General features: G+C 40.7%; 1 protein-coding gene across 8 annotated transcripts in view; it reads right to left on the bottom strand.

The window, feature by feature from the left end:
* Positions 1 to 15,884, bottom strand: part of SORCS2 (sortilin related VPS10 domain containing receptor 2) — a 767,814-nt gene that overhangs the window by 302,083 nt on the left and 449,847 nt on the right. For all 8 annotated transcript variants that reach the window (XM_039541213.1, XM_039541219.1, XM_039541216.1 and 5 more), the window contains one exon: positions 11,174 to 11,273. In XM_039541213.1, coding sequence (XP_039397147.1) covers positions 11,174 to 11,273 — 100 coding nt within the window. The remainder of the gene's footprint in view (positions 1 to 11,173; positions 11,274 to 15,884) is intronic.

Raw genomic sequence — 15,884 nt, 5'->3', positions numbered from 1 at the left:
CGATAGATTTGAAAATGCTAACAGTGCATGTAGTGTGGAATTTGTGATTCACGCTGCCTTTTTATTATTGGCATAAAGAAATGCACAGGTCCTCAGAGAGATACAAGACGCATCAGCATGATGAATATGATGTTCCAAATACATGATAACACTATTTTTTGTCTCTCTGGGGAACATGTGTAACATATTTTGTCCTTGCAGACCTTTTGAACAGTATTACATTTTTTTTTACAAAGAACGTTTACAAGTTTTTCCACTCCCTCCTGAGTATTCTTCCCAGAACTGACTCTTATTTCTTGCCAGACTTTGATTAAGCCTTGACAGCACCTGGCTTCAGCTTCCCCGTCCGTAAAATGGGAACAATAGCACATGCCTTTAGGTGTATGGTGAAGCTTCATCAGTGTTCATAAAACTCTCTAAAATATTTAGAGAAAAGCTGTTATCTCAATGGAAAAGTGTTGTTATAATAAATATAGATAAGAGGATATTCCATGGAGGATGGGTTTCTCTTAAACAAGAAACTTATCTCAGAAAAATTTCCAAAGAACACAACTGAATTTTCCATCCTCCTTCCTTCTAGCCTCCCACTTTCATCTATGCTCTCTGTGATTTAACTGCTTAGGCATGCAGTTTGATATACTGTACTATTAAATGATTGTTAATCATCCCCTTCCCATTCTCTCTGCTCATCTAGCATCTGTCTCCTCTCTTTCCCTTCACACGAGTTCAGCATTATTGGTGCAACAGCCTCCTCCTCTGCAGCTCCTACCATCTGGAGCAGATTTCCTGCATATCTCTATATCAACAACACGTCAAACATCATATGAAAGCAACTCTCTCCCTTGGCCACTATACTTGCTTACCCTCCTAAACTCTGTTATGCATTATTATTCAATTCTCCATGATACTGAACTCTGCAGAAATTTTTGGCTCCATGTTGCATGAGAGAAGCTATCACTAGAGCAGAGTGACATTTTTCGGGCAAAATATATTATGCACTGAAAAAACGTAGAGTTGGGTCAACCAAAACATTTTGCAAATATCAGTCGATTTTGGATAATTGTTTCAGTCTAAATCAAAAATGAAAAAAATTCTGAACTGTCAAATTGAATTGTTTTGGCTTTATCAGAATGAATCATTCGTTTTTCAAGACAGATTCATAAGCAGATTTAGGCATCATTCACAAAACTGGAGGCGGCAGTGGTAGTGATACCTTCTTGTAATCTTTAGCCCACTGGTCAAAGCACTCATCTTGGATGTAAAAGATCCAAGTTCAAATTCCCCCCCTCTGGAGTAGGGACTTGAAACCACATCTCCCTCCTCCTCCTAAGTAAGAATCCTAACCACTGGGCTGCCGGCCAGCTGACTTTTTGATTTTCCAAAAATTTGATGGGGGGGGTACTGGTTTGGGTCAAAACACGTTTATTTTAATTTATTTTTCAGAATTGCCTGCAAACTGTTATTCCCATATCTCTAGCTACCACGATTACAGGGTTTACACAGCTGTAGCAGGGATGTACTCCAAACCTTACGAAAGATTTAGGCCAGATCCTGAACTGGTGTAAATTATATGTTTTTGCAAGGCTAGCCTAGAGCTGTAGCACCATCAGGCTGTGAAATAAAGGGGGAACAAAGGGAAATGGTAGCTCTGTCCCTATAAAGCTTAGCCCGGTATCTCAGGAAAGACCCAGATTTCCCTGAGCTCAAGGTCCTTGCAGTGAGTCCCCTGGCATGATCCTGTCAATCTTTATCACCAACAAATGAAACAAGGAATGAAGCAGTCTTATCGACAGGCCTCTTCAGGCCAGAAAGTTAACTGACAGGTAACAAAAGTTCTGTGAGGTGGAGCAGACCATCTGACTGGTCTCCCCTACAGGACATTTAGTTTCACCTTGTCTCTTTGCTCCAGCATGGGGTATACACAGCACATCTCCAAGTCCAATGAATTTACAATCTCCTAGAGACGTGATAAAAGCACAGGCCACCTGTTAAGTTTAAGGAGCAGGTGAAAGATCCTTGCTGAGGAGATTAATGTAGTAAGGAAAATGGGTCTGAAGGAGAAATCAGAAGGAAGAGAGAGCTAGTGACCTGCCAGTCACACTGCGTGGTACTGTGATGGGATAGACAAACCCCAAACTGTAGAAGAAGGGGCCCATGCAGCCCTGACCCACTGCATCTGCACAAGTTGGAAGAGGAGCTTTAAAAGGGGAAGTGGAGTAGCTCAGCGGCAGGCAGGCAGCGCAGATGAGCTGACATGCACTCTGAGCTCCTGAGAAGGAGCACCATGGGAGCTCTTGCTGCCTGAGGCCTGGTGACAGTGACCTGTCACAGCCTGCAAAGAAGGGACCGGTAGCTTTTGAAGGTCAGAAACTTCATTTTCATGTTCAGTTATTTACTTTAAAACCTGGGAGAAAAGCAGGCTCATAGGAAATGATCCAGGGAGGAAGTCACATAGCACCCCAAGGTGCAGGGCTTAGCTGCCTAACATCAGGCTCTGGATCAGAGCCTGGAGAAGAAGGTGGGTCTGGGGTCCCCTACCAACCCCTAATTAGGGGACAACTATGGAAGCCTATCCCTTGGTAGGGCTGCTAATTGATGGAAGACCCGGAAGATACAAGAGTCCACATCACGAGACCTGACCCAAGGGGGAAGCTCTGAATCCCTCACTTGAACCTGAAGTCTTCCCCCATTGTGGACCCTTTATATATACCCCAAAGGAATGGACTTATAAGCACAACCTGTCTGGAGGGCTGAGTCACTGAAAGTACAGATCACTAAAGGGTGGGCCAACTGTGAGAAAGGGGAATGACTAGGACAAAGTCAATACCCCTCATCCGACCACTAGGCAGCATTGTCCAGGAATGTTCCCTTTCACAGTTACTTTACATGTTTCTGTGCCATAAAACCCTTATTCAGACACGGGGCCTGAGCCAAAAAACCAAGATTTGATCATCTCTGAATTTTAGGTTGAAGTGTTTTGAAATGAGAACCTGGATCTGAATTTTGCAAATTGCCCCAAACCTGATAAAGTCCCAGTTCCAAATGAAAACTCTACATTTTTCAGTTCATGCCTATCTCTACTCAGCCATTCATCGAGTAACACATATTGCATCAGATGCTTAGAGTAGTTTCAAACATTTCTTCTTAGTTCTCCTAGATGTCTTTGACTATTTCTATTTCTCTAATCAGTAAGCCCGTGCTTGACATAATTGGAAACAGAGTCTTGCTGAAAATATGATAGCTGGATTCCTTCTCTTCCCAGAAATACCAGGAGTGAAATGGATGTCTTTCAAATGCAGAATTATATGCACAATGATCTCCTACCACTTGATCAAAGTTCTTTTCCCTTTTCAATTAAGTCTCTTATGTTGTGTTTCCACAAATTAGACTTTTTATTTTTCACTTCACTACTGTGAATTACATTTTTGTTCTGCACTTGTGCTGTGTTCAGGAAGGAAATTTGTAAAAATAAAACCAAATAATATATATTAAGCATGCAAAGGAAGGGGAGAGACTATATCTCTTTACCAAGGAATAAATCAAAGACCAAGAGAACGCAGAAGTTACATGTCAGGTCACAGTCACTGCAAAAGGTCAACTTCAGAAATCAATTGAGCTGTCCAAGTTAAACGTCAAAGAAATTATAGGATACACTAATAATACAAGACTGTCTGTTTAAATGTTAACCATTCTGCCTCCACCACTCCTTGACCTTAATAAGTAATTATCCCCCATGCCACGATAAATCCACAAACAATTCATGACAATCTACAACTCACTCATTGCCACGTATACTTCACCAGTTAGTTATCATGTACTGGCTTTGTTAAACTGAATGGAAGATAAATAAAACGGTTTATGCTATCTTTTTCAAAAAGCAGGCTTCTGTGTACTGGTGGAACCGTATTCTGTCAACAACTCAAAGCTAGTGGGTTTTTAATAACCATGCCTGCTAATAAGAACAGGGAGCTCAGTACAGGGAGAGGTAAAAACTAGGTTTGGGCGGCAGGTCAAAAGATAGTATCTGTAAATTAGATTTTCACTAAGGGACAAACCTCTTTCTATAGCACTATGCAATAAAGTGCATACAAATTGTATTGATTTGGGAGTGCTGGCCTAGCCATGAATAACAATAATGCTTTGTATTTATATAACGGCTTTCATTTTTACAAAAAGGTAAGTATTATCCCAATTTTATTGATGGGAAAACTGAGGCAGAGGGAAGTAACATGACTTGTCCAGAATCACATAGGACACAATCCGGGTGCCACTGAAGTCAATGGCAAAACCTCCGATGGCATGAGTAGACTTGGCAGAACTAGATTTGTATTTTTCTATAACTGACTGATAATATCCAGAGAAAGACAAAGTTAGTGAGAGGTAATATCTTTTATTGGACCAAGCTCTGTTGGTGAGACAGACAAGCTTTGGAGCCACACAGAGCTCTTCAGAAGAAGAATTGCTCTGTGTAGCTCATCTCTCTCACCAACATCAGGCGGTCCAATAAAAGATATTACCCCATCCACCTTGTCCTTCCTCATCCACCTTGTCCTCTAATATCCTGGGACCGACACAACTACATCTATGCTGCATACATAGTTTACTTTTGAGTTTTTTTATTTTTATCTATTTTAAATGTTCACAGTTCTGGAAAATTATGGAGGAATCAGACAATAATTATTTAACGATGGCAAATGTTGAGATTCGAAAAGTTAAAGCTTTATAAACCATTAAAAGAAACTGTCAACATCACACGTCAAAATATACAACGTTAATATTCTTAAATCAACAAATCATACCTATTTTTATTATTCATTTGCTAGTCCATTTGTAACAAGCCTAATTCAAACTGGAGTTTGACTCTTAACTTTTTCAAGTAGCATTTTTCTCATTTTTCCTATCTGTACATTTCTATTATATTCAATGGAAATATTTATCATTTTGTGTCTATGGTGAAATCAGCATTTATTGACATTTACCAACAAAAATTTAATCAGTCTTAACCATACGATAGGGGCTGTTGTGAGGACTTCTGACTCTCAGTCCCCTTACTTATTCTTAATTCTATCTACTCAATGGGAGTGGTCTCCGACAGTAAGCCAATTAGTAATATTCATCTGTACCAGTTGAATTAATTCCAAGTTTACAGGCAATCCAGTTCTTTCACAATGGAGAATACACTGTCCTGGAAGTATAGACCAATTAGAGTGTCTTGGATTGAGTTCAAGTTTCACAGCAACATGACACAATGATGTCAGTAGAACATTATCACATACTGACACTGTGTCACCACTAGTGGGTGCAACACTATTATGCACTGATGCAGCATCACAACATGTAAATCCAAATATTAGAACATCACAACTTAGCCTCACGGCAAAGTACAGCGAAACCTCTCTTAAGCAATTACTTAGAGAACAGACAGAAAGAGGCTGCTTAATGGAAACCGTCTTCTAACAAAGGGGGAGCTGAATTCTACTTGACATGTTTGGACGTACTCTGGAGTGGTCCCTTTAAGACAGAAAGTTACTTACTAAAGGTGGCCTCATGGAAGTTTCATTGTCAATTATTTTGCCCTGCAAGACAAATGGCAAAATGTGGCAGCCCTATATTTATCTTCAAATGGTTGCAAACATTTCTCAAACCATTCTTCTGACTAGGGAAGTGTTATCTCCATGGGAGATTTCCTTTCTCTATATTTTATATTTCAGCTAATTTTAAAATACCATCAATCTAACTAATATACATATAGCCTACCTACTAATTATATCAAGGTTCTGTGTGGTTCGTCAGGCATGTAGGTTTTGCCTGTTAATGTACTGTTTAGATTGGGAAAATGTGCAATTATTGATTAGCATAGCAGATAGGAAACTTTGCTGTTATGGCCGTTTTACTAATAAATCAACATAGCCACAGAGAATGTTTATTTTTCTCTAATATGAACAAGACTTACATTCCTTATGTTGCACACGTGCTCCTTTAGCACAGCCATAACATCTGGAGCAATGGGAGTCAAAATATTTGTCAAATGTACATTTAAAGTATGTTTGGAGCAAAATCCCAAAGACATTAAATCTAGAAACTTTGAACACTTTTCAAGGGCGAACTAAATTTGTCTTTAAAAAACCCAGCACACATCCCAATCACAATTTCATACTATGCATTATCACTTGTAATTTATCTCAGTGAAACTGGTATGTAATTACCATCCCTATTACTCTATAACTAATCCCCTTCCACATGAAAGGTTTCCTTTTTAGTTGACTGAAAGGTTGATGCTATATAATACAGGCACTGGGTGGCCCAAGCACATCACTTCCAAACCATAGTCATACCCTATTATCACAAGGAACAGAATACCACAGATCAGACTCCATTTTCCTGTAGTGCATGTATAACTAAAGGATGCCTGCACCAGTTTTCTACTAGGGCAATAGCAGCAGAAGAGAGGCAGACAATTAAATCAGTTCTATTATTTAAAATGTAAGAAAATTCAAGGTCAGTGGACATACGTGCAGCCCATGATGATTCAGGATAAGCTCTGATGCGGTGAACTCATAAGAGTTCAATTGATGTCACAGGTCAGTTCAATTTGATGTCACAGGTCAGTTCAAAGGCTGTCCTGTGCATAAGTGCATCAAAATGAACAAATTAATGCCAGGCTAGTTGCACTGGTGCACTCTCCCTCCTCATTCATCTGCAGCCTCTCCTCAACCATGTCAGCATGGTAGAACCAATAGCTTTGCTGTCATTTGCTAAAGGTTCCTCCTGAGTTGAAGGGGGTGTCACAGAGTGTGGAGCAAGCATTAATGCTTCCTCAGGCAGCACAAACTAAGTTTTCTGGTGGCTAGTGCACAAGTTTTTTGTTTGGGAGGAGGTTTGAGAGGGTGAGATTTGTCACTTAATGTGGGTCCTTCCCGGCCCCTCCTTTGGACCCACCCACTGTGGGCAGCATAAATAATTTGCAGATGCATAAGATGGCTACACAGAAAAGGAGCAACATCCTACTTAGCCCTCTTCGTCCCAAGCATGGACTCACCATGGCTTTCTAAAGAGATTTGTTCTCCTACACTGTGTGGTCTGAAGTCCCCAGTCTACCCATCAGTTTATACTGTAATTGATTCTGTTATGTAATCCCTTTTCCATGCAGCTGGTGAAAATAACATGATTCTAACAATTTAACCTTTGCATATACAAATATGCTTCTTAATAAAAGGAAATATAATTATATGAACTTTTAACACTGTAAACCAGTGTTTCTCAAATGTGGCCACCAGGAGCTTTTCTTGCAGCCACAAACTCCGGGGTGGTGCGGGGGGGGAGTAAAGGGGGGAGCAGTGGGAGGAGCAGCAGCTCCTCCCCCGGGACTGCCTGCAGGGGTTGGTCCCTACCCCCTTCTGGACCCAGAAACACTGTAGGAGCAGGCAACCAGTGTGAGTTCCCCAACTTCCCAGGGGCAGTGGGCCTTGGGCTTCAGGTTTCCAGCCTGGGGTGGTGCACAGCAGGCTCTGGCCATGCGGCGGCAGGCTCTGTCTCCCAGCCGCAGGGTTTTGGGCTCCATCCCTGGACTCATCCTCTGTCATCACCTCAAGCCCCGCTGCCTCCTCCAGTCCCCCCCATCACTCCTGAACCCCCTGTCTCCTTACCCACCTCATCATCCAGGGCTTAATGTGTCCCCCAGCATGCCGGCGCTGAGTACATCTGCTGTGAAAAGTGATATTAACAAATATTCAAATATCACTTTTCACAGTAGCAGACTTACTAACTAGCAATCTAAAAAAAAATCAAAACATGCAAAGCACCTGATTTTTGTTTCTATTTTGTTTAGGTCCAGTAAAGAAGAGAGACAACTGTACATTATTTTTATTATTGAGTCTGAAAAAAACCCGACATAAATAAATTACAGTGATTTGGACATGTATATGTGCATATTTATTTATTTTTCCTAAAGTTAATTAAATATTTTAGGAAAAATTGTCAGAACGGCCTCCAGCAAGAGTTGGTGGCCACCAAAACATTTGTTGTGAGAACCCCTGCTGTAAACACTGTATTAGAGAGATAAGAACTGTCACCTTTCTGCAACTGGTCGTCTTAGAAAAATGCAAACCCGTGCAGCCCGCAGGGATTGAACATTTTCAGTACAGTTTCAGATTCGTTCTGTAAACTGCACTTTTCAGTCCAGTGGATTGTACAAATGATAGCTAGTGAATGTGCCAAGCACATTCAATGAAACTCTTATTCAAGTTAGGAGTTTGCATATTAGTGCGGATAGATAATCTCAGCCCAAACCCTGAACTAAACCTCAGCCTTTTGCCAATTTTCATATTGATCTGGTTGCATTTTATTTTAAAAGCTTCTCCAGCTTTTGCATGCCTCTCCAGCCAGCTGTAAAAGAGTTACCTTCCAGATTCCTTACCACATAAAATCATTCAGTTGCACCAGAAAATTGATATCTATGATGAGAATTATATAAGAAATATCATTCATGACTCTCTAAGGATGATGTGGAATAGAATTAAAATTGTGATAATTGTTATGCAACAATCCCCACACACATTTTTTGTCTCTGTTTCTTTGTATACATTTTCATCCTCCAAATGCTGAACGGGAGTATGAGACTGTCTGTGCTTAAATTTAAGCATATATGCAAGTCCTTTGCTGGATTGGGGCCAGAGTGCAAGACTGAGACCTTATAGAGAAGCAGAAAATAGACATTTTTAAATTTAAATCCATGGAACTAAATCAGTGTGAGAGGAAAATCAGGTATACTGTGTCTGTGGATGACTCCAGGAATAGAGGAGAAAACTGTAGCAATTTAATGTTATGCCTCTAGAACAATTGTAACAAGTCCCTCAGCAGGTGCCAATCTTTGCATAGGGGTGAGGCCAGTGGCCTGCCCCAGTCACATATGCTCCCTCTTGAGCCTGGAGTACTGCAGACAACAAGGGCTAGCCTCTAGCGCGTGTGTTCTTCAACACTCTGCAGCTGAGCGATGGCTGCCTCCTGATCAGTTCAGTGGCTCAGGATTTTGGCAGTGGGACGCAGGACCAACCAGTCTGGGATGAATGTACCAGCTTTTCCAAATGGCCATTGTGAAACAAATTGGTGGTCTTAGTCAAGTGCCATTCATCACAAAAGCTACCATCATGATGGCTGGCATGGCTGCCTCTGTTTTTTTTGGCATAGAGACTGAATTTCTTATCAGTGTGGTTCCTCCAAGCCAGTTCTGAAGTATATTGGCAAAGCACCTTTATTCCACAGTTTGTATTATGCCTGCATCCCGAAGGACTTATTTCTAGAAATGTTCGCTCTGGCACCTTTAACAGGCACTAAAATGTAAGGAATTTTTTATATTTAAAGTAGGTTGACATCTTAAGAGCAAAGTACAGAACATCAAATAGCACATTCATAGAGGACCAAAATTAAATGAATTTAAGAACTGAATTCTAATATAGCATTAAACTGCTAAAGAGGGTCTTTACACTAAGTGCTAAGTACTTTGAGTTACCTTGAACATAAATCAGATTTTTCTGAGTTTGGGTTAATGTGCCATTTTTCTATGTATCAGAATGTCCTTTGTTCTTGAAATTCAGCAGCAATCCTGCAACCACTGTTCATTTTCTTTTTTTCCCAGATCGGTAGATTTACATTATCCTTGATCCCCATAAGCCTGTGCAGGTTTTAATTTCACATAGAACACAGTAGCTGACTGAGCTGTGCAGAAATTTCCATAGGTTTCCCATCCTGCCTCATCCTTGTGTCTTCATTCCAGAAAATTACATTAATACTTGTTTTTATTATTATTATTTATTTCTTTTTGGCCCTGTAATAATCTGCAGAGCCCAGCTCTCAGATGCATGCTGCTCAGAAACAATTTTGTGCCTGGTGGTAGATCCACTTTGATGAATAAGAAAATTGTTACCAGCTTTGCAGCAGATTAAATACACATTATCTAACTCGTCTACTGTTTCAGTTGGTTGCAAAGACTCCAGCCACAATACCAGGAGAAATAAAAACAGCACTTAATCACCCAGGCAGGTTCTTTGAGTTTATCACTGATTTTTGATTAGGCAGAACAAATAGATAAGTACAACTAAAATTGTCTTTCTAATCAATGGACCCCGCATGAAATCAATTCTTCTATTTTATACTGTGGTTGAAAGGAACTTTTCAAGATAAATTTTTTATTCATATATATGTCTTACTACACTTATTATTTACAATACTTTACATAATTAAAACAGCAAGAATTGTAAAAAAATATTTTTTTTAATAATCACTGTGTTTCTTTGCATTCTACTTTCCATTCATCACAGGCAGCCACATTTGACTGGTCAAATTCACCTTTGTTTATAGTCCATTTCACTTTCAGTTCCTCATGCACTAACCTAAATGCTGTTGGGGTCACCAACAGTACAGGGGAATTTTAAATAAAAGTTTAAAAAAAAATTCTTTTCAGTGACCTAAGATCATTCCCTGAAGCTCAGCATGAGAATTTTCATCTTCTTCCCAAATGGCGAGATTGTCAACCATTTCCAAAGCACCAGCTCAGCCTCGCCTTAGATCTCAATAAAGAACATGCGTGAAGCTGGGAAACTGTGCATAGAACGAGGCAGGGGGATGAAGGCCTGTAGCCAGCTCAGCTACACCAACCCCAGTGTAGCAGAACCCTCTCAATATGAGCTCCAGAGGAAGCTGCAGGCAGGGGAGGAGCGGGCAGTACAGCTCCAATGCAGCAGCCCTACTACGGAGGCCCCGAAGCTGATGCAGTGGGACAGACCCTACGTACAGATGGTCATTTGTCTCTGGTGGATAACAGGATTTGCGTGGCTCTCAGAGGAGCTAGTTTCTGGGGACTCCTTAATCAATGGCCTCACAGACTACACTCACTCCTAGGCCTTCCCCAGTTTTTGTCCACACAGATACTCTAAAAATTGAAAGATCATAAGATCATCATTGCTTGGCAGAGTCCATCTAAAATGTATATCCCATTCCCAGAGGTCACAGTTCTACTGAAGGTCATCAACATGTTTGTGAAAATTACTCCTTTATATTTTAACTCTGGAGAATGTGCTACACTGAACTAACTACTCGAGTCTTAACTCCTCTGTGAGAGTTTTCTAGCCTGAGCTATTGGATCTCTAGGAAAGAGGTATACTTTTTTGCCACATACCTTTTTTTTGTTGGTGGGACAAATGTAGAAATTGTCAATGACTGTAGTAATCCCGGGCTGCAGATTCAGCTTTGTATATAATGTTCCAAAATCTGATGACCTGAAAGAAACATTGAACAGCTATAAGTGCTTCCCAAAGGCCCCAGTATTTCAACCATCCCTGAAACGTACTTTGTAACACGAAGTGTCTACTTCCAATGCTTCTGTTCCAGCAATTCAGTTTTTTATGTTGTTACGTCATTAGGTATTAGAATGGACTTGCAACTACTGAGCAGTGCTCAAGGCTTGAGAAAAATTGTTGACCTCTCTGTATTATCCAATTCTACAAGGTGATAGAGTTGTTCTGATGCTATACGATATGCTTACAGTCACAGATGTAAAACGCATACAAAACCACAGGAATTGTTATGACTTCAGTACACGTCCATGACCACAATCAGATAAATGCTTATCATCATTGCAGTACCAGAGGCCTCCACTGCAGTGCTAATGATTATTTACCTAGGATGTATTTAAAGAGGCTAAATCCTGCTCACCATGAATTTACTGGGAGAAGCTGATTTCAGAGGGAACTGTGTGCTCAATGGGAGAAGGATCTAGCACAAGATGTTTAAGATTGAAAGTGAACTTACTATGAAACTATTTGTACTGAAGACATCCACACATCTATTTCTTTTTCCGATCATCAGTGCAGTACTGCATAATTAAAACAGCAAAGCAAATGCTTGACCTCCAATAGGTCTTAAGCATAAAACTATGCATGTGTGCTACAGCTAAAGGTAGCGTGCACGCACAGCCTTGTTTTCATGGAAGAACTACAATTAGTTAAACCTTGGTGACTGTTTTAAGTATGGTACTTATCACTGCAGTTACTGGAAAAAAAGCAAACAATTCAGCAAAAACTATAAGTTAAAAACCTGAACCCTAAACATCCTGGACCAAATCCTGTATGCCTCATTCATGGTTCAACTGTGCCACATGACCCTCCATATGTGGGATTTTCCCCTCTGAGGGAGCCCGATCAGTGCAGCTCCCAGGAGTTCAGGCCACAGGAGGCACTTGCCTCACATGGATAACTCTCGCCCGCAATTGTAGAGGAGCCCGTTGGGTTTATGTGCAAGCCCCAGTGACTTGGGGGGAAAACAAATCCTACCTCCCAATGGAACAATTTAAGAGAAAATTCAGCAAGGTTATTTGATTCCCGATAGCCGCATTCAGCTCAGACTCTCTATTGTTACCTACTCCTTACTCCCTCAAAAGGTGGCTCAAAGCTTAAGGGCTGCTTGAAATTACACCAGTTAGAATGGTCCTCTTGAGACCCCTTTGCTGTGAATTGTCCAGAGCACTGCATGGTTTAGCCATAGCTCCTCCTACTCTGGTCATGCCCTAGTCCAACCAGGGATGTTTCTGATACTGGGGAATGGAGAGTAGGTCGTACAGAGCCAGCTATGCCCATTTTACACCACCCAGAGATTACCCTAAATTAGGGCAGCTTTATATTTTCTTTCCACTGCCAGAGTGGCATAAAAGGGATGAAGTCATGGGGTAGGATCTTGCCCATGGTAGCAATCAACAGGACATTTAATACTTCCATTAATTCCCTTCTCTCTTCACCAACCCAGAAAAAAAGTAAGGCAAGGACTGTTACATGTTATGTATTTATACTGACTGATCTAGGCTTCTGCGTATGCACACATACTCAGCACCCTCATTTTGGGACCAAATTTCAGATTTATACATGTTTATAGTGATATCTGTGTGGCTTTGATCCATTCATTGTACAGTGTTGCATACCTTGCAGCTATATAATGATATATTTATAAAATAAATGTAATAGCAATTCAGGTTGGACAAACAGTTACGTAGAAATCAAATACATAGTGTCAGTCTAACTAAAATACAGAAGAAAATAAGAATGGACAGGCTCTAAACTTAATTTGGTTGAGGTAATGGATAAAACAGTAATTAAAGTTACAACTAAAACCTACTGGCATCAGGCTATACTGAGTATTTGGTTATACTGAATCAAATGCAAGTCATAGACAGGGAACTAGTGCATTCTGTAGGGATAGGAATGCCAGGCCACTGACTTGCCATGGGGCAAGTTCCTGACAAAATTCTTTTAAAATTCTCCAATTTTCATCAAGAGATGGTTCCAAGATTCCTACAAAAGAGCCATCAGAGAGTACCAACTCAGGAGGAACTATGTCTGCATTTGTATCAAGGTAACAACTGAATGATGCAAGCAGAGAAGAACAAGGAAGAGAGCCCATTTCAAAGAAACTTGTCCAAAGATTCCTGCTTAGTCTCACTACTCAGAATAAAAGACATGAATTAAGTGAATAAAGTTGTCATAACAGAGGAGGTTATGACTTCTGAGCTATTTCCAGACTAAGGCAAGATAATTTTAAATAGTTAAATTCTTGTATTTTCTGGGACACACTAGTTGTGAAAAAACTTTTGCAGAAAATCAAAGAAGAGTTTCAAGCATATGTATATATGGTCCGTATGTATGTATGACCTAAATTCATCTTAATATCTGTACTGTACCCAAGAAGAAGGATCCAGATTGGCAGAGGTGTTGTGTGGAGGGCTCTTGCTGTATCCACAAAGTTTATTTGGAACTCTGCCTGGAGGGGAGAAGGAATATCAGCATACCTTATGCTCTGACCAGCATCCACATTTGCCAGCACAAATGGTTCAAGTTAAAATGAGGATGTTCTGTCCGAATCTGTCAACAACTGGAATTTCTACAGTCCAGAGAGAGCAGATCACATGACAAAATGAGAGCATGTGTTCCAACATGCACAAATTGGACAAGTTTATATTCAGGAAGATTAGAGTGCAAGGTTAAACAGACTTCTTACTGTGCTCCCTCCCATGCAATACCACCAGGTCATACTCTCTCTATCCTTCCAGCTGCAGCATCCTTATATTAGAATCATAGAACTGGAAGGGACCTCGAGAGGTCATCTAGTCCAGTCCCCTGCACTCAAGGCAGGACTACATATTATCTAGACCATCCCTAACAGGTGTTCATCCAATCTGCTCTTAAAAATCCCCAATGATGGAGATTCCACAACCTAGGCAATTCTAACCACTCTGACAGGAAGTTTTTCCTAATGTCCAACTTAAACTGCCCTTGCTGCAATTTAAGCCCACTGCTTCTTGTCCTATCCTCAGAGGTTAAGAAGAACAATTTTTCTCCCTCTTCCTTGCAACAACCTTTTATGTACTTGAAAACTGTTATGTCTCCTCTCAGTCTTCTCTTCTCCAGACAAAACAAACCCAATGTTTTCAATCTTCCCTCAGAGGTCATGTTTTCTAGAACTTAAATCATTTTTGTTGCTCTTCTCTGGACTTTCTCTAATTTGGCCACATCTTTCCTGAAATATGGTGCCCAGAACTAGACACAATACTCCAGCTGAGGCCTAATCTGTGCAGAGTAGAGCGGAAGAATGACTTCTCGTGTCTTGCTTACAATACTCCTACTAATACATCCCAGAATGATGTTTGCTTTTTTTGCAACAGCGTTACACTGTTGACCCATATTTAGCTTGTGATCCACTATGACCCCCAGATCCTTTTCTGCAGTACTCCTTCCTAGGCAGTCATGTCCCATTTTGTATGTGTGCAACTGATTGTTCCTTCTTAAGTGGAGTGCTTTGCATTTGTCCTTACTGAATTTCATCCAATTTACTTCAGACCATTTCTCCAGATCATTTTTAATTTTAATCCTATCCTCCAAAGCATTTGCAACCCCTCCCCGCTTGGTATCATCCACAAACTTTATAAGTATACTCTCTATGCCATTATCTAAATCACTGATGAAGATATTGAACAGAACTGGACCCAGAACTGATCCCTGCAGGACCCCACTTGGGACCCCAGGGGGGAGGGATAGCTCAGTGGTTTGCGCATTGGCCTGCTAAACCCAAGGTTGTGAGTTCAATCCTTGAGGGGGCCACTTAGGGATCAGGAGCAAAATTAGTACTTGGTCCTACTAGTGAAGGCAGGGGGCTGGACTCAATGACCTTTCAGGGTCCCTTCCAGCTCTATGAGATAGGTATAGCTCCATATATTAAAAATGCCCTTCCAGCATGACTGATAACTACTCTCTGGGAATGATTTTCCAACCAGTTACACACCCACCTTATGGTAGCTCCATCTAGGTTGTATTTCCCTAGTTTGTTTATGAGCAAGTCATGTGAGACAGTATCAAAAGCCTTACTAAAGTCAAGATATACCACATCTACCGCTTCCCCCCATCTACAAGGCTTGTTACCCTGTCAAAGAAAGCTATCAGGTTGGTTTGACATGATTTGTCCTTGACAAATCCATGCTGACTGTTATTTATCACCTTATTATCTTCTAGGTATTTGTAAATTGATTGCTTATTTATTTGCACCATTATCTTTCCGGGTACAGACGTTAAGCTGACTGGTCTGTAATTCCCCAGGTTGTCCTTATTTCCCTTTTTATAGATGGGCACTATATTTGCCCTTTTCAAGTCATCTGGAATGTCTCCCATCTTCCATGACTTTTCAAAGATAATTGCTATCATTGACATCCTTCTTCTCTCCACTAAGGGGAATCCAGTCCTCTATCCTTACCACAGCCTTCTTTCACCACTCCAGTCACCTTGTCACTCTACTCAAGCTCTGTCATTCTTCCCTACTTCAACATCCTTCCACTATACCAGCATTGATTC

Source organism: Mauremys reevesii, linkage group 5 (genome assembly GCF_016161935.1).
Source record: "Mauremys reevesii isolate NIE-2019 linkage group 5, ASM1616193v1, whole genome shotgun sequence".
Taxonomy (NCBI): domain Eukaryota; kingdom Metazoa; phylum Chordata; order Testudines; family Geoemydidae; genus Mauremys; species Mauremys reevesii.
The sequence above is the reverse complement of the archived record's forward strand: the minus strand, read 5'-3'. Positions and strand labels throughout refer to the sequence as shown.